General features: G+C 32.8%; 1 protein-coding gene across 1 annotated transcript; it reads right to left on the bottom strand.

Annotated features, from left to right (window-relative positions):
- Positions 1-3,461: 3,461 nt before the first annotated feature.
- On the bottom strand, positions 3,462-17,261 carry LOC129004803 (b(0,+)-type amino acid transporter 1-like). Its single transcript, XM_054433446.1, has 13 exons — positions 17,198-17,261; positions 16,932-17,094; positions 16,038-16,139; positions 14,871-15,152; positions 14,216-14,341; positions 10,303-10,402; positions 9,826-9,870; positions 9,314-9,437; positions 8,957-9,060; positions 7,972-8,068; positions 6,891-7,043; positions 5,522-5,690; positions 3,462-3,583 (listed from the first exon to the last, which is right to left on the bottom strand). The coding sequence occupies exons 2-13, from the start codon at positions 17,071-17,073 to the stop codon at positions 3,516-3,518; spliced, it is 1,512 nt and encodes a 503-aa protein (XP_054289421.1). The 5' UTR covers positions 17,074-17,094; positions 17,198-17,261; the 3' UTR covers positions 3,462-3,515.
- Positions 17,262-18,287: the final 1,026 nt, after the last annotated feature.

Here is an 18,287-nt window from a genome sequence, read left to right as displayed (position 1 = left end):
TGCTATCACAGAAGGCGATGAAGTTGATCTTCACGACAGCTTGAGATGGTTAATATACTTCTAAAATTACGGAAGTAGATAATAATATCTTCACAGACGCGGAGGGGATGTTAAAATATTGCCGTGATCATGAGAGGCGGTGATGATGTCTTCACGACTTTGGAGGTAAGGGGGGAATGTCAAGATCTTCGCGTTCTCGCTAGACCGTCAAGATATTGCTGAGATCATGGGAGAGGATGACAATCTCTTCGCAACTATGGGCGAATGGACATTGCCACTGTCACAGATTATTGTTATGACAACGTTATGATGGAGGCAGACAGAAAACTCCATTCTTGGAGAGTGCGCCGTGTGAACAATAGCTTTATTTTCTTCTTTTGCGTAGCGGCTTCCTGGTCTTGAGTTTGTCCGTTTGTTTGTGGTTATTTAATTTTTCCTGAATTCTCCGTCCCTGATTCTCTATAATGAGCATAACCATTTCAAACCCATGACCATCATTTCAAATTTACCCACTATCTATTGTGACTATTTCATCGTCCTCATAATGTATTGGAAAAGCATATTTCCTTATAATCATTCTGTATTGAAGATTATATTATTTGTTTATATTAATTTTTTTACTTTGGAAAATCATGGAAATTTTTGTTTTGATTAGGAAGGTAGCAGGGTTGTAGTAATAGAGATAGATGGTGGCAGGTAGCTATTTTTTTGGTATGGGTGAGGGGGGGGGGGTAAAGGGGCAGTATAAAATGGAGGGGCTTTCCGTCTCTGACCTTGGGGGAGATGTGTACTTCTGCTAAACCACAGAAAACATACTACTATAACCCAGAATGCCAACCGCATGGTAAAAAGCATTAAGTGTTTTGAGAGAGCTTTGCCTGTCAATCCGTAGGCAGCGCCATATGCTATTGCATGGCAACGCTGGTGGCGCTGCCTACGGATTGACAGGCAAAGCTCTCTCAAACCGCTTAATGCTTTTTACCATGCGGTTGGCATTCTGGGTATAGTAGTACGTTTTCTGTGGCTAAACCTGTCAGCTGGAGTACAACAAATGGTCATTTACCGTCTCCAGCTAACTTTAATCCCTTTCTGTAAACAACAACTTTCTGGTCTTAAAAGAGTATTGAAACGAGCTATTTACTGTGTAGTGTAGAGCTTTTCAGCCTAGTTAACATTGCGGTTGAATAGATTGTAGATATTTTTTCTTTTAGTTTTGAGATTCAATAATTTAAGATTTAAGTTACTGAACAGCTGATTGAAATAAATATCCTTTGTGTAGAAAAAGTGATAAATAATTTCCTATTATTATAGTAAGCTTTGCAAAAAAAATTTGAAAACATTATGATTACGCAAGTGAGGCTTATACCAAGCCAGTTTGATAGGTAGCCTGTGAGGCATTATTTCCCTCACAGAATTGGTATAGGAATAGAATTTCTTGTAAAACTTCAACAGACTTTCACAGTTATGGGGTTGAACAAATTGCCTTGTGTTGTGTCTCCAGAAAGGGCAGGAAATATCTGACAAAATATGAGTTGAAGCCATTACCGTGAAAATAATTAAATTTTTTGCGACCGCTTTTTTGCAGCGGCAGTTTCTTATCTTCATGATAATCATATTCCTCGTTTGGAGAAAAAAGAAAATTCTTCCATGTTGGTTCGGAAGGAATACGACCCCGAGACCCGGACGCTAAACCCGATAGAGGACGACGAAGAGGACGCATATTTGTTTGAAATAGACTGCTGAAACTGAGAAAGACTTGAACTCAAGAGTGATGAAGTGGTGCTGAAAAAATCTATCTTTTATCTTAATCGCTATTTGTGTTTTGATTAATTAAAGTATAGAGCCTCCACCTTTGATTTTGTTGATTTTAGTGAGGTGTTGTAATGAAACAAACTTGTGACATTACCGTATCACGATAATCTCGAGCTATTTGTAAAAAGTCACAATTGTAATTTTTCCGTCAGATTTTAGTGTTACTGTTCTAAATATCTAACAATGTTACAGTTTTAATGTAACATGTGTTAATGTTACAATGTTACAGTGTAAATAATATTCATTTATGTAAACGTTTTATTTATACATATTTATATACAACGTCCTTTGTTGTTGGATCATTTTGTATAAACTAGAGGTCGTCCAGTAGTCAAAAACTCAACCAAAAATATGTAATGTACAGACTTAAATTTTTAATTCATTATTTATGCTTATTTTTAAGCCTATTTTAATTTATAAAGGGATTTTTATATTAAGGAAGCCTTTTATATTGAGGGATGTGCACATCTACAAGAAAATATCTTTCTAACTACTGTTCATACTTGTGTAGATTTTCCCTGTAATGTACACGAGCTGAGAAAAAAGGTATCAAAGAAACATGCTTGCCGATTAATATATAGATTGTTTGTAAATAAAAATATTACCTTCAATGATACAAGGTGAACACAAAACATCCATTAAAGCTACCGGAACTGCCAATATTTGAACAAATATTTCCCTTACACTCTCAGGTGTAAAGGCTTACAAAGTCTGAAATGTAATCAAGGTAATACCTCACATAGAAGCTATTTACTTTTAATTTAAAAAAATTGTCTTTCTTTTTGTTGTAACATAGAATTTTTTTAGTAAATTTTTATGTAATAATGACCTTTATGTAATTTAATAATGACATTATGCAAGCATAATGTTATTACAAAGGATAACCTGTATATTTTTATATTTACAAAGTTGTGAACCATATAAGACTTGTTAGCGAAATTGTTGTAAATATTGTATTTTTTTAGTTGTGATAGTTTTTTTTTCTGACTGTTGTACAAAAATAACTTCTTGATCAGCATTGTACGTGTTATTAAATTTACGGAAAGTAAATAAAGATACGTCTTATAACACTTAAAACATATATTTACGCTTATACTGTTACTCACAGTCACAAGACGGTAAATATACAAAAGATGGTAAGTGGTGATAGATTTCGGTTGGACATTCCAATCATCATCAGACCCAATAGCCAAATCTTTAGGATTCGAATTTATCTGTAGGATTCGCCTATTGGGTCTGATGATGATTGGAGTGTCCAATTGAAATCGATCACCACTTACCATCTTTTGTATATTTACCGTCTTGTGAGTAACAGTATAAGCGTAAATATATGTTTTAAGTGTTATAAGACTTTATTTACTTTCCGTGTTGTACAAATTGTTTTTGATTGTTCAAATTTATTGGATATTTTTTATAATGGGATTAAAAAAAAAAATGATACCACAAGATTATATTGATGTGTTTCTTCTTCACCATCATCCAATTATTTAAAGGTATCTTTTAGTATCCAATACTGTTTAGCTGTGATAAAAATTTAATCTCATCCATCAGTAACTTTATTACAGGTATGATGTTGAATTTGATGTATTAACACATTGATCTACCACAACACTTAAATTGATGCAGGAGTGTAAGTTTTATATAATACATGTTAAACAATACTTTTTATTTTACATGATACACCAGTATAAAAGTCAAAAACACTATAAAGGGGGTTCTTCTTTAGCAGGAATCACATCCATCCATTTCTGAAGAACTCTTTGGCAGTCGTCTGTAAAAAGTATAAATAATTTTAAATTCTTGGAAATTTCAAATTAGTAATGGTTTATTGAAGTGTGATCAACGCAATAACACATTTTTGTCAATTATTAACTATAACCCTACTCTTGTATCAACTGGGTCAATAAATGTTTTGAGTCAATCGTCACCACTGACCCAACAGACAGTATTGTAAGTTGTAAGCAGGACATTTGTCAGCACTTAAGGAAAAAGTATGATGAATTAGCACTTGTATGTTGAAATCCATCTGCAGTTGTAAAATGTTCAGTGTGTGTGTCTTGTGTTCATCATTGTCTCAGAACTGACTACAGAATTAATATACAGGGTGTCACAAAAAAGTGTGATGGGCTATACAGGACCTAATTCTACATGCAAAAATAAGTCAAAAACGAAGAATAAAATTTTTTGGATTTTGGCTTAGTTTAGCCGTAATCCGCCATTTTGTTTTTTGGGGAAAATATTTATTATTTCAAAATCCTTTTGAGATATTTTTACGAAACTTGGCAAAACTGTTTACACTATAGTATGTAACATTTATAAAAAAAAATTTTATTTTAACTTTCCAAATTTAAAAATGGCGGCCGTTTGAATTTTTTAATGCCAAATTTCATGAAAACCGGTACCTAAATCAAAATTTTGTAAGACACAAAAGTTTTAGTATTTATTATGGCACATCTAACAAAACAAAAATGAATAAAATCGGTTCATAAATAAAGAAGCTGTGTTTATTTTAGTAATTTAGACTGAAATTATTAATATTAAAATGTATTAAATGTAATGTAATAATTTATGTAACGTATTAAGTAATTTCAGTCTAAATTACTAAAATAAACATAACTTCTTTATTTATGAACCGATTTTATTCATTTTTTTTTCTTGAGTTTGTCATAATAAATACTAAAACTTTTGTGTCTTACAAAATTTTGATTTAGGTACCGGTTTTCATGAAATTTGGCATTAAAAAATTCAAACGGCCGCCATTTTTAAATTTGGAAAGTTAAAATAATAATTTTTTTTATAAATGTTACTTACTAAAGTGTTAACAATTTTGCCAAGTTTCGTAAAAATATCTCAAAAGGGATTTTGAAATAATAAATATTTTCCCCAAAAAACAAAATGGCGGATTACAGCTAAACTAAGCCGAAATCCAAAAAATTTTATTCTTCATTTTTGACTTATTTTTGCATGTAGAATTAGGTCCTGTATAGCCCATCACACATTTTTGTGACACCCTGTATACAGTAGAACTATTGGAAACACCACTCCCCTTCCACTACACCACTGCATCCAACTTGTAAAATGTCGTTTAATTCGTTGGTTTTGTAATCCCTGTATCTTTATATGCAGGTAAATTATCTATTCCTATCCTGCTCTAGCTAAATTTAACATTTGCTAAGAGCAAATTGACTGACATTCACAGAGTACTGTAATGAGGTTTGCGTTATGTTATGGTTCAAGCAAGTGTTATAACTTAAACAACATGGTATTTAGGTGAGGTATCAGTTCATTTAAATGGATAATTTTGGGCGTCACTCACCTTTTTGAAAACAGTATAGCTCAGTCATTTGTCAATTGTCACCACAGTTCAACCAACACACACATAAAATATAAAAAATAAAAATAAATAATAGAAAACTTCTTAGGCTCTTCTTTGGCCTTAATTTATGGCAATTTCTTCATGCAATAAAATAACTCAAAACACCTTAGGACAGAGAGACTCTCTCAAAACCATTAACAGTCCATTAGCTAGTTAACAAATCACACCAAATATCCCACTAGTTGCTATGCTATTGCATGGCCACGCTGGTGGCGCTGCCTACGGATTGACAGGCAAAGCTCTCACAAACCGCTTAATGCTTTTTACCATGCGGTTGGCATTCTGGGTTATAGTAGTACGTTTTCTGTGTTGGTACTAAGTATTTGTATTTACCCAAGTAGGGCAGCTTCATTCTTTTGTAAATGAACGGATAGTAAAACAGGACTCCAAGGGATGTCAGTAGCAGACAAACGATGTATTGCATTGGAGGCTGGGTAAAGATCGGGATGACTGCCAGAGCTGTTGATAAGACAATAACAATAGCAGGGATCACCAGAGGTACCTGCAAACAATCGTGACCTTCAGTCCTGTAGTGTTAATAATGGTATAGTTATCATAACGGTCTAAAGTGATTCTTTTATACACAAAAGCTCAAGTGTGAGATTGAGGGTTAAAAAGACAAATTTGGCCCGTGTCAGAAACTATTATTTAATTGTCATACTACGCCATTCTTTTAGATAGCTAAAATACACCACAAAATATTGGACATTGTAAATCTTCATAAATTAGCTACAAAATTGCTGTCATGTTATTTTATCAGTTAACAGCCGTTGCTGTTTTTATTTTGCCTGATAATAAGGATAAGGTTAATAAAGGATTTCTGAGCTTACAGCGAGATAAATGTGTTTACAAAATCTTAATAAACATAAACAGTGTCCAATTGAGAGGTCAGATTCAAAACAATGAACATTTGGCAACAGCTGATCTCTTTGCACTGGCTGGTGGGCCACCAGCTCCAGTTCGATTAAAAGCCATGCAGTATGAAAGCTTGCATTTTAACTACATGCACCATGGCGTGGCAACCGTCCGGTTCAGTCGCGGTGGACGGCAGCAACTCTGTAGGTTTTCTGCCGTCCCCATAATCGTGTAGTGTGAAAGCTCACAATAAGTAACCATACAGCAAAACCGTATAGTGTGAAAGAAGCATAAGGATTTTTTCATCAAATTACTTAAAAAATAAATATTAATAAAGGGGTTAAGTAATTAATAAAAGGGATAATGCTTATCACTGTAGTAAAATATGCTATGTTACACAACAATGCCATGATATTTATTCAGAAAAATAGGATACAGCTGATGTTTTTGACTCCAGCTGTTTATATTCTATCCTAGAGATAAATGAACTACTTTACCCAATATTAACTTAATTGAAGAGTGTTCAGTCTCGTAGTGCCCAAAGCATGCTACAAGGTGACTTTGGTGACAAAAAAACCTATCGAGCTGCTTTTCACCCTATCACCTCACTTAACTAAACTAAACTCTAGCAGGGTTCAACTAACTCCTTAGGTTGGATTAGCTAGTAATATATTCATATTATTTAGATATCCATAATTCTCTCTAAATTCTTATGTATAAATAAAAATGCTGACTACTTAATTATTCGAGTGTAGATATTGATTTTGGGCTATGTGTGGGTGTTGTCTTTGTATAAATACCATGTTCTAAGCTCTGAATCTAATTTAGTCATCAGTGTTTTCCTCACCTTAAATGGACGATTGGCTGATGGCATTCTTCTTCTCAAGACGAAAACTGTCGCCATAGTGAGTCCGTAGAAAATCCACATGAGAAACATATAAAAGTTTATGAGTGTGTCCATGCCACGCCCCAGGAAAAGGTAGCCGAGCCCAAGAACAACCTGAAAAATGTATTTTCGAAAGATTAGATATTGAGTAAGAAAGAAAAGGTTATTTTAATTGTCTATGTAAATATATCCATACAAAATGTCCCAGACATAAAAAAGACCTTCAGCATGCATCATACTTTTAAGACCTAAATATGCGTAAAACAATAAAGGAATAATTGTGTCTGTATAATGTACCAAACAGGATGCGACTCATACAAATGGATAGAGTTTTGAATACGGCAATTTCTTGAAGCCTTCTAAACATTTAAATTCACCTCTTACTTCAAACACCGCCATAATAGCTATTAATATACACTTTTCCTCATAGAATAATATACATATATTTTTATTGTTGCTCAAGGTTGTTTATTGTTAAATAATATTCTAGTATACATACATATACATATCATATATATCTTTTTAAGAGCTCCTGGTAAGCTCCTGGTATTTAAGAGTTTAGATGTACCGGTGTATATTTATAAACACTGTGCACCTGTTTTTGACCTATAGACGATAACCAATACATATTTCCTGCTGGTAAGAGCTCTTCCTTCAAGCACGGACTTGCAGTCCATTCAGGGGAATACTATTCCTACCAATCATAATGTATTCCAATCAAACAATATGAGTAGTCTAATTAATTTTAATTTTTTAAGACTGAAAATCAAACTAATCATCTCAGCAAATTGATCTGATGGATATTTATACAACTTACAAAGCTTTAGTTAGTTACAACTGGTCGTAAACTAGTTCACTCTTATTGGTATAATCAGTTGGAATTAACCTGCTTGGCTCTAGACATTTGTTTGGCTAAATTAAAATGAATAACACCTTTGTTATTCACCTTTGTTAGCCAATGTGAGTGAGTAAACTGTAACTTAGGTACTTGTAAATAAGTTAACATTATTTCAGTTTCAGCCTTGTATGCTTAGCCACTGACCTGCAGAATAACTGCAGGCGCTGGGGTCAGTCTTCTTCTGTGGATGAAACAAATAAATTCCCACATTTGCCCTTCCCTAGCAGCAACGTAGCCTAACCTGAAAATAATCATGACTGAGCAAAAAACATTTATGTTAGAAAAGCTTTGTTACCTTTAGTATATATGTTACAGATAGTTATTTAATTAATTAAAATATCAAGGTATAATTTTTTTTTTTTTTACAAATTACAACATAATAACACCTCACTTAACTAAACTAAACTCTAGCAGGGTTCAGCTAACTCCTTAGGTTGGATTAGCTAGTAATATATTCATATTATTTAGATATCCATAATTCTCTCTAAATTCTTATGTATAATATAAATGCTGACTACTTAATGATTTGTCACATAATAACACTATTAAATCAGTTTTTAGCGAATTTCCCTATAGGGAAGTAGCTATTACCGTAGGTGGCACGGTAAGACCTAGGCCCGGGACCGATTTACTTTTTCATTTCGATGTCCCCAGAGGCCAAAAATACCATTCGTTCAAATTTTTATATATATTTTATATATATTTTATATATATATATATACTCTCGGTATATTGGATCAACCGATCAACCAAGTCCTATTATATCGTAGAAGCTCTTAGATCGATCGCAGGTTATAGCCCATGTCAGGTATAGTCACATAGATATATATATACGTCCGTTTGATAAAACTTGGCAAATTTATTTATTGTATACTAAGCTATTAATATTTTACTAAAGAACCCCACTTTAACAGTTTCCTTGTAGCAGCAAACCTAGGTACTTGTTAAACCTAATGTTATTTAAATCGATTTAATTGAAAATCAATTCTGACAAATGGAAATTTGCTTAGTCGGCAGGTTTGCTGCGGCGGGGGTATTTAAAATTGCAGGTCTTTTGCTGAAAAAGTTATGAATGGAAAGACATTTAAAGTTGCTCCTATTTTTCCAACAGTGGGTTAAACATTATTACCTTGAAGCATAAAATATAAGAGAAAGGGCAGCACCCAAAGCACTCAATGCTACAGCAATGGATACAACTATTTTTCCTGGGCCAAACACTCTGTCACCAAATTCCTGAAAAAATTAATTTTAAATTAACAAAACCCTCAACCGTAAAAAAATTACGTACTTCTTCAAGCTCTTGGTTATCTAGCTTTGTTAGGAAACTAATTAATTATTTATGTTCAGTTAAATAAATTTATTTGCTCAACAATTACATAATGACTATTAAAACCTGTTCAAAAAGATACATTCATAGTTTTCTCGACCTGAATCAATTGTTGCGTTGGAAAATTGACGTGATTAACTTATCTCAAAATGTTCTCACCACTGCAACTGCAGAACCAGATATGATTTCATCTACTGTCAGTGTTGTTGTGTATGCAACATTCATACTGATAAACAGTAGTGTTACAATCAGCAGCCCAATCAGTATGCTTCTAATTATGTTTCTGAAAAAAAATAAATGTTATACTAATATTTTATTTGAGATCTTGGAAAAAGTGTTTTTCAACCATAGGTATCAAAATTTATCATTACTGATCAATTGTGTAGAATATGAAAAAAAACCATCGTCAGGCGTAACTTCACCTGGAAGATCAAACAGGTGAGATCAATGCCATCTAAGTTAATATCGAGCAAAACAAAAAAAAAAACGTGATTTGTCTTGTGACCAATAATGAATTTGTGACATAAATAAAATCCATCAAATCTCTGGTACAGCACGAATTTGCCTTTTAATCCATTTTAGTTGTTTTATTACAACGGGAAATTTTTTTTTTTTTATCTTTGTTTTTTTACTACCATATCACAAAAATTGTATGCACAGTATTTACTTACTTATCCGGGTTTTTTATTTCTTCAGTTACCCCTGTTACCCAGCTCCTGAAAAATATAACTTTACTTAGAAGATTTTGAGTCAACTAGGGCTAAATATTAAAATAACTTTGATGGTGATCGCTTGGCAATTGTATAAACCTAATGCTCTATACTGTACTAATAAACTCTCGGTATATTGGATCAACCGATCAACCAAGTCCTATTATATCGTAGAAGCTCTTAGATCGATCGCAGGTTATAGCCCATGTCAGGTATAGTCACATAGATAGCTGCAAGTAGAAGTTTAGTTAACTTTCTCTTTATGTTCAATATGTAAACCATTACGGCTGACAGCTCAAAGTGTTGAGCAGACCAATCATCTGCATTTTTAACGATCGTGCAAAATCCTCAAAGAATACTTTCAAGTCTGGAAATTTCAACATAACCAACTTTTCCCGTCTAAATCAATTTTATATTCTCTAACAATTTCGTACATACCAACCATCGTAACTGTAGAGTCCTGCGTAAAAGACTATCGCCAGTGAGTGTGGAGTAGTTTTTGTTCCTTCGAACCCAAAATTGATGTTTAATGCCTTTCCTGAAAGAATATTAAGGTTTTTTGTAAAAGAATTTCATACTAAAATTTGTGCGATGATCAATCTCAATAATGACAAAATTTTCTATTAAAATCCAAATGGAAAAATGTTTACCCTTTATTTGTTGTATTTAATACAGGTCTTATAGTAGCATATACATGTTTTTAAATATAATAAAATATAGTTCATGCTTTAAAATTACCTATGTGTATTTGGGTACGTAAATAAATCAAATCCTTTATGTTTGTTTGTTCATTCCTGTCTATATTATAAAACTGATGCATGTTAAAAATAAAAACATTGTGATTAAGAACATTGTTTTCTAAATTATTCTAGCTTTCTTTTTCAGTCAGCTTTAGTTTCGGAAATTATTTAAATGTTACAGGGACAACAACAAATATTAATTAGTCAGAACCATTGTTTAACAACTTTAGAAAGTTTTAAATGCGGCTTTGAGTATTTTATATACAGGGTGTTTTTAAAAGAATGCCGGGATTTTAAATGGTAATTGCTTGGATACTATTCAAGGTAACTAAACGTTTTATACGTCAAATTGAAGCTAAAATAACTAAGTTTTGTTTCCCGTGTAGCAAGGGAGGAAACTTTGACCTTCGTATGCGCAAAACAGGTGCGGTGTGATAGGCTGCTATTTTGACTCATACGCCTATCGCCAGTATGATATTTACGGCACAACAGAAGGCACAGATTGTAATCTGTAGTTCGCCGAGTTTATATCCATTGCTAAATTAAACTAAATTTAAATCTACTTGATGATAAAGAAACTTTAAGCTGGTTTAATGAGTTTCGTAGCACCAAAATGTTTTGAAAAGACATTCACCTGGCCGGCTAAAAACAAGCGATGACATAGTTGAAGAAATCCGACAATTCTGCATCAGAAGCCCAAAAAAATCGATTGCCCGACGAAGTCTTCAGTTTAACGAACCTAAATTGGTCACTTTATGATGTTATCTATAAAATATAGATTCTTTGTGCAGAAAAAGATTCAGTTAAGATATCAGATAAACCTGCCGATTGCCCTACTCGTACAGACTTTGCCAGTTTTACGCTCATCAGGGGTGCCCACAGGGGGGTTTGATTTCGCAAAATGCGACATCAGAAATTTATTTGGGGGGGATTTTATGATTTTGGGGGGGATTCAAGCCAGTGGTTGGTTAAAAGCACATAAAAGATTTATCAGATAATTTTTACGACCTCCTTAATTTATTACTGGGGTAATTATGCAATCAAAATCCTGTTTGACATTATATCTTGATTAATAAATCATTTTATAATTGCTATGAAATATATAGATACAGTACTTTTATGTGGATTTCCACTTTCTGACTCGTATCATGTTTGACAGTGAGAACAACTCCATGCCAACTGCTGTCAAAGGATTATGGTTGGCTTATTAAATTGTATCTGCAATTTGAGTTTGTTTTTACCTTTCATTATGAACTCATTCTCAAATAGTCTCATTTCCTTGAGGACCTATTGATGGTTTTTTTAGGTTTGTTTATTATAATATATACTTGATTCACAAAAAAACCAGTATTATGATAATGATAATCATTTTGCTATTTTTACAACATGAACAACAACATGAAAGCTTGTGATAATATTTTGGCTCTCCCAAATAATTATGCCTGGGTCATTTATTCATTGGAAGAAATTGACATATAGTACTGTGACAATTTAATTAAGGTTTTTGATAGGCTACGTGTTTACGTTAACTTCAAGAATTGAAACACACGATTCTGGATTAATTAAATTGTATTTCTTATTGTCTTTACTTGAATCTAGAAAGAGCTTCAAACAAATTTTACTAGTCTTAGAATAGATATATAATTATTTTTAACGCCACACTACACTATTTTGACGAACTTCACATGCAAGGATTTAGTCCAGAAAACAGCTGTTTGTCGCCAGCTTAATCAAATGGGGTTTCATACAGTAGGCCTACTACTGTACTGTAATGAGTTTTGCCAGACACCAATCAGCTGATTATACTGTATTTGGGTGGCAATGAGTGGTTATAACAAAAACATAACCACTCTTAGAGGTTATGACTAGTGATTTTTAGTCCTTTAGTTGGTGATAATATATAGGGATTTGAACGGATTTAGTAGTATGGCATAAACTATCATACGTCACTCGTCCAAAATGTGTTGGCCGGACTCGTATAAAAAACCACTACTCAACTTCGTCTCGCACGGGATTCAGGACTAGTAACGTAATATACTATTTTACCACACTATGATGTTTTAAACTGTTTTACATATAGGTACATTAGTTGGTGGCTGAAAGTTACGTTTTGCAGGCCATGCCAGCTGTCATCGTCATTCGGGGATCTAGCAGGTTTTTACATCCCTAGGGCCGCAAAATCAGCTGGCCGCTTACTTTCTTAAAACAATTCATATTAAATACACAATCAGTATCCATAGCATTGCAATAGAGCTGCCTAGCAACTATTTATTATTATTTTTGCTGATTCCTCAAATAATTTATCCACATGACCTTAAAGTTGTAGTTGTGTTGACTATATCAGTGTGCAGTGCATTATCATTGAGGTGAATTAGTGGTAATAGGGTATAGTGTGGTGAATAATAGCGTTCGTACCACGGACTGAAATGGTTTTACAGTTCTCGATCGTTTTAAGTCCTCGACTTCGTATCGAACTTAAAAACTATCTCGAACCAGCAAAACCTCATTTTTGGCCCTAGGCACGAAATATACTATTAAGTTTAGGCCTAGTAATATTTTTAAGACTGAAAATTGTACACTTATTTAAAAAGAACCAAACTCAGAAGTGGATTAAAGGGCAATTTAGAAAATATATCAAACTTTTTGACATGTACTTTCTCCCCTACAATTTAATATGGTAAAAGAATTGTTTATGTAAAAACCCTGATCCCAAAAAAGTGGTTTTCGAAGTGATGTGTTTGTCTGTCTGTATGTGTGTATATGTGTATGTATGGTACGGATCTACAGACCACGCCTGTGGTCCGAGTCCGATTTCGATGAAATTTGGTATTTTAGGTACCAATCCATGGTCTCTCCAGATTTTTTTTTCATTTTGGATTTTAATTGTGATATTCCATAAAACCCTATACAATAATGGATTAATAAAATTTTCTCAGAATTGACCTGAACGATTTTGATTAAAAATTAACATGTTATACTCTTTGACTTTGACAACAATTGTATAAAAACCCTCTATGCCGTAAAAATTATGGTTCAAAAGTTATTGCAACTTTTGTGATTTTCCCTTTTAAAACCTATTAATTCATGGAAAATCGGATAAAAAAACTACATGGCCAATTTTTATTCAAATTGTGTGCATGTTAAAAATTCAACTCATTTAAATTAAAACTAAACTAACAAATAGTTTGCTTCTAGAGTTTTAAAGCAAAATTGTCCATTTAAATTGGGTTAAAAGTTTGATTCAAACGCTTAAATTCCCATAAATTTAAAGAAGTGTCGGGGGCACCCCTTCCCTCCCCGCATTATAAACATAACTATGGGTTAGCCCCTAGACCTTCCGGCATGGGTTAAACAACGAATTTGGGGGGGATTCTGCGACGTGAGCTTTGGGGGGGATGGGCACCCCTGACGCTCATATAAGATTGATTAAAATTTGAATTTTAATCAATTATTCCGAACTGTATGAAAGAATGAGAAAAAAAAACTTTATTTTTTTCCCTTCAATTTGACGTTTAAATCGTTTAATTATCTTGAATAGTCCCCGAGCAACGACCGTTTGAAATCCCGTTATTCTTTTAAAAACACCCTGTACTTTATAATTTTATATTTACCTGAGATTAACATATATATTCCACCAACAATGACAAATGCACATCCAGATAGCTTCAAGAAACTGATAAGATTCTGTGTGTTCAAGTAGAGCTTGACACTTACATAGTTTATTATGCCAACTGCAACTGTAAAAGAAATTAGTGATATAAGTCAAAATCAAGCACTGTAAAATGAGTTACTAGAATATTCTCATTGAAACACATTTTATTTGTCAATATATACTTTGTGATTAATTATATTATGTTATCTCTTTATCTTTCTTTGGTTTTGGAAATTAATTTAGATTATTGGAAAAGTTACATTTTCTCATGTGTCCCTGTCCTGAAAACTAACTGAAGTTATAAGGGTCAAATCTTACATGTAATGTAAGGTTGTAATTAATTTTGTAACAAGAATAACACGAAATATGTCTTAAACCTTGTCTAATCAAAAGAAAGTAAGAGCGTAAATTGCAACCAATGACGTTTTTACTTGTAATAACATTTATGGTGATTTTATAAGTACAGGTACAAAATTGTTGTGGTGTCATTTTGTTTAGAGTGAAATTGAATTAATGCTATCTTCTTTGGAAAAAGCAGTTAAAAATTGAACTTTGTTATGCATGCAAAAATCGTTTAACACTTTAATTAAAGAGTAGTTTTTTTTTTACTTTACCTAAAGTAGCTGCTGCTATGGTGTTTTTTACTAAAACTTCGTTATTTGCATGGAACTCCGGTGAGAGTGAAGGTCTTACAGGCTCATAAACGTAGTTAGCGAAGAGTAGCGCAACTACGGCAAGATCTGCCGGAACTACGATGATCATCATTATCCAGATAAACAGAAATCCCGGAAGAGGTCCCAGGAAGGGATGAAGATCTTTAAATGCTGTTTGAAAGTAAGCGTAACTCCCGCCAGACTTAGGCACCACTGTACTCAGCTCCGCAAACGCCAAGGCACCTGCAACGGAAACGTTTCCAAGCGTTCAAAGGAAGATAATGTGTTTGATTGGGTATCAAACAGAATATATTTCTATGTTTTTCCTTCTTGTTTTGGTAATGTCTATTTTAAATTTTTCCTCATTGTAAGAAGTAATATAAAACTGAATAATTCTGTATGAATTGTACAATTTTTTTTTTTTTTTTTGTATTTAGAGTATTCTTGAAAAATCGTCTCCATATGGAGATGTAACAAATTTTTTAGCATTATACATCACTAGCCATAGATTTCATCACTAGGTCGTAACGTAACTCTTTTCAACCCGAGCTCAAGTTTAACAACTGAGGCTAAGCCGTGGTCGGAAAATGAGAGTGGGTTGAAAATAAAATTTTGCCCATCTAATAAGCTATATTTTTTGTCATATAAGTTACAAAATGAAAATACTTCTCATACAAAGATAACATTTCAGAACTACATTTAACTTGTTTTCAATTTTGCTAATGCAAACATAAGCAGTTGTTTAGTAAGAGATTCAATAATTTTGTCTATTATCATTGAGATAGAGTACATTATATACTATCGATATGTCAAACTATTGACAAGAATGCAATGCAACAATAAGCTAGATAACCAAGTAAAACAATAAATACATATGTTCGATACATGCAATTATTATCAGTCCAAGTTTATAACAGCAGATTTTTTAATTCTAGGGAGAAAAGATTCACTTTAGTAACTTTTTGCAATGCATGTAGGTATTAAAACAGCTGTTTTACTGCAGTATGACAAAAAATTATAAGTTTCCAAAATTTTGCCATATGTTTTTAGTTTTGTTGCTCTTATCCCCTTCTATATATAACCACTACAATAACATGTTACTAAGCCAAAATCCATTCTTCAACTTACCCATCAATGAGATGATTCCACTTAGGAACCAAACTAGTAACGACATTCCAATGGATCCTGACTCGGAAAGAACTGTTCCAGGAGTTAGGAAAATGCCGGACCCTGGACAATGTGTCTTGGTTATTTTTTGCAACAAAATGGCTTTATGTGTACTTAATGATTTTTAGATTTAACTATGCATCCTGAAGTAATTGCAGAACATTCAACAAAAACATTAAATTACTTTAAACTGTAATAATGCATTGGTTAAATTTGTGCACACAACAAAGTGGAGGAAGAGTTCAGAATCTAGCAGAGGTAGAACATCAAGAACACATTACTGCTTCTACAAACACCCTTCTTTTTATTTTTATAAATACTGAGCTTATCTTACTGTAATCAATTTCTTGGTGTTATTGTATAAGTAAATAAATAATTAAAACCTCTGAATATTGATATAACTAGGACATTCCCTCCTTATGATAAAGCTCTAACCAGTTTTTGAATAAAAAAGATTTTTGTTGAATTGATCCATAACAAGGTGACCTGATGTAAATAATTGATTTCTGCCAATCACATAATCTTTTTAACCAAGCCAAATAAAGAGACAACTTATTGTTGCCTATAGCATCCTTTATATGTCACATATCAACTATCAAAAACTAATTAAGAAAATTGAATTTTAGACCGTAAGTAACACAATATGTGAAGCTCATTTAACGATGGGATGTGTACAGTAGCCTACTTCAATATCCAAAAGTCAAATAGCCCCTCAACATTTTTCAACCACTTTTGACGATTTTAGTCTCAAATGTAGAGGTTTAAATATGATTAAAACTAAATTTGCTTTGATCAAATGCAAACCAATACCTATCTACTTATCTATTTACTTATTTTTTCAGCTTGCATACTCACCAATAATGAGATTCAAGATCAAGTTGATTGCGCTAATAAGCCCGATGTCTCTCTTCAAGTGAATTTTCTGCTCCTCTGGCAAGTTTCCATTTTCTTCGTACAAACCAATTATCTTAAGATCAGTCTTGTCGGATTCTGACATGTTGGTTTTATTTATTGAATCCTGAAAAAAACACAGGCTCACTAAAATTTAACTCCTTTGAACAATTTAGTAATTTTTGGATTGTGAACATGCGTCTTTTGAGTAGTTTGAAGCCTATACTCACCTAGTCAGTTATAAACTATTGGAACATATTTGTAAACATCACTAAAAACACACTTAACAGATAATGACAAATATTAAACTACACAATTATGATTTCTACAAACTTAAACATAACTTTTTACTCTTTTTCAAATAACTAGATTACTATTCACTAACACCAGGTGTAAGACTCAGATTGTAGGTAAGGTGATATTTATGAACCAGAAGTGAAGGATTTTGTGATAGTGTTATCATCTCATCGCTCATTTTCTTTAATCCTTTATAAAATGCAACAATGAAATTGTTTTCATCAGTCTCAATCAGTGTTAAGATAAGAAGCATCATTATAGCCTAGTGAAGTGGCAATTATAGAGTTTTCTGTCCTGTTTACATCATACTGTATGAGGAACTCATCATATACACACAGTTTCACTGTCTACGAACTTAGTGATTTCAGGAAACTCTGTTGTAAGAAAATCTTATATTTGATACATCTGTACAGAATAATATGTCAGCCACTCCACGCTGACTGTTAAAACTATAAATGTTTCCCTTGCTCAAGATGTTTTGCTCAGAATCAAAAACATAGTTAATTGTAACTAATTTCCATTACCGGTAGCATAAAATTCCTGAGGACCTTTAATTTAAATATTACAATCGAATAACTTCTGTATGAAAGGAGATTGAACTGAGAACACCCAGAAGAAAAAAAATAAAAACTACAACAACGAGTCAATGACATTTGGGTTGAAACTGTTTATTTAATCATAAAAAAATAAATGATTTCTTTACAAATTTACAACACTTACAGTTAAGTTTTCAGTCATGATGTAGTAAGTCTATGTCACGAAATAGGTTGCCGTAAGATTACACTTAAAAAAAAAGAACTTATAACTAAACGTAGACGTAATAACAGGCACACACAGAGTTTTAACAATGAATGGTGGGACGTTGTAAATGATCTCTCAAAAAAGACTTGAACCGAGTAATCGGTCAAAGATTAAGTGGGTGATGAAGAGTGGAGGTTATATTGAATCACTTCTATTATCACTTTAAACAAACCAAAATCTGGCTTTCATATCACCAATCATTTACTACCTATCCATCACTAT

The sequence above is a fragment of the Macrosteles quadrilineatus genome, unplaced genomic scaffold (assembly GCF_028750875.1).
Source record: "Macrosteles quadrilineatus isolate MER2022 unplaced genomic scaffold, UCM_ALF_1.0 Scaffold_11__1_contigs__length_5352618, whole genome shotgun sequence".
In the NCBI taxonomy this organism is placed as follows: Eukaryota; Metazoa; Arthropoda; class Insecta; order Hemiptera; family Cicadellidae; genus Macrosteles; species Macrosteles quadrilineatus.
Note: the sequence above shows the minus strand (reverse complement) of the source record. Positions and strands in the feature narration are given on the sequence as shown.

Coding starts and splice junctions, on each gene's coding strand:
- LOC129004803 (XM_054433446.1), bottom strand. CDS start 17,073: ATGTCAGAATCCGACAAGACTGATCTTAAGATAATTGGTTTGTACGAA. Junction 16,140..16,931: donor GATCTTGAATCTCATTATTG/GTGAGTATGCAA, acceptor CACATTGTCCAG/GGTCCGGCATTTTCCTAACT. Junction 10,403..14,215: donor AATATATATGTTAATCTCAG/GTAAATATAAAA, acceptor ATATTCTTTCAG/GAAAGGCATTAAACATCAAT.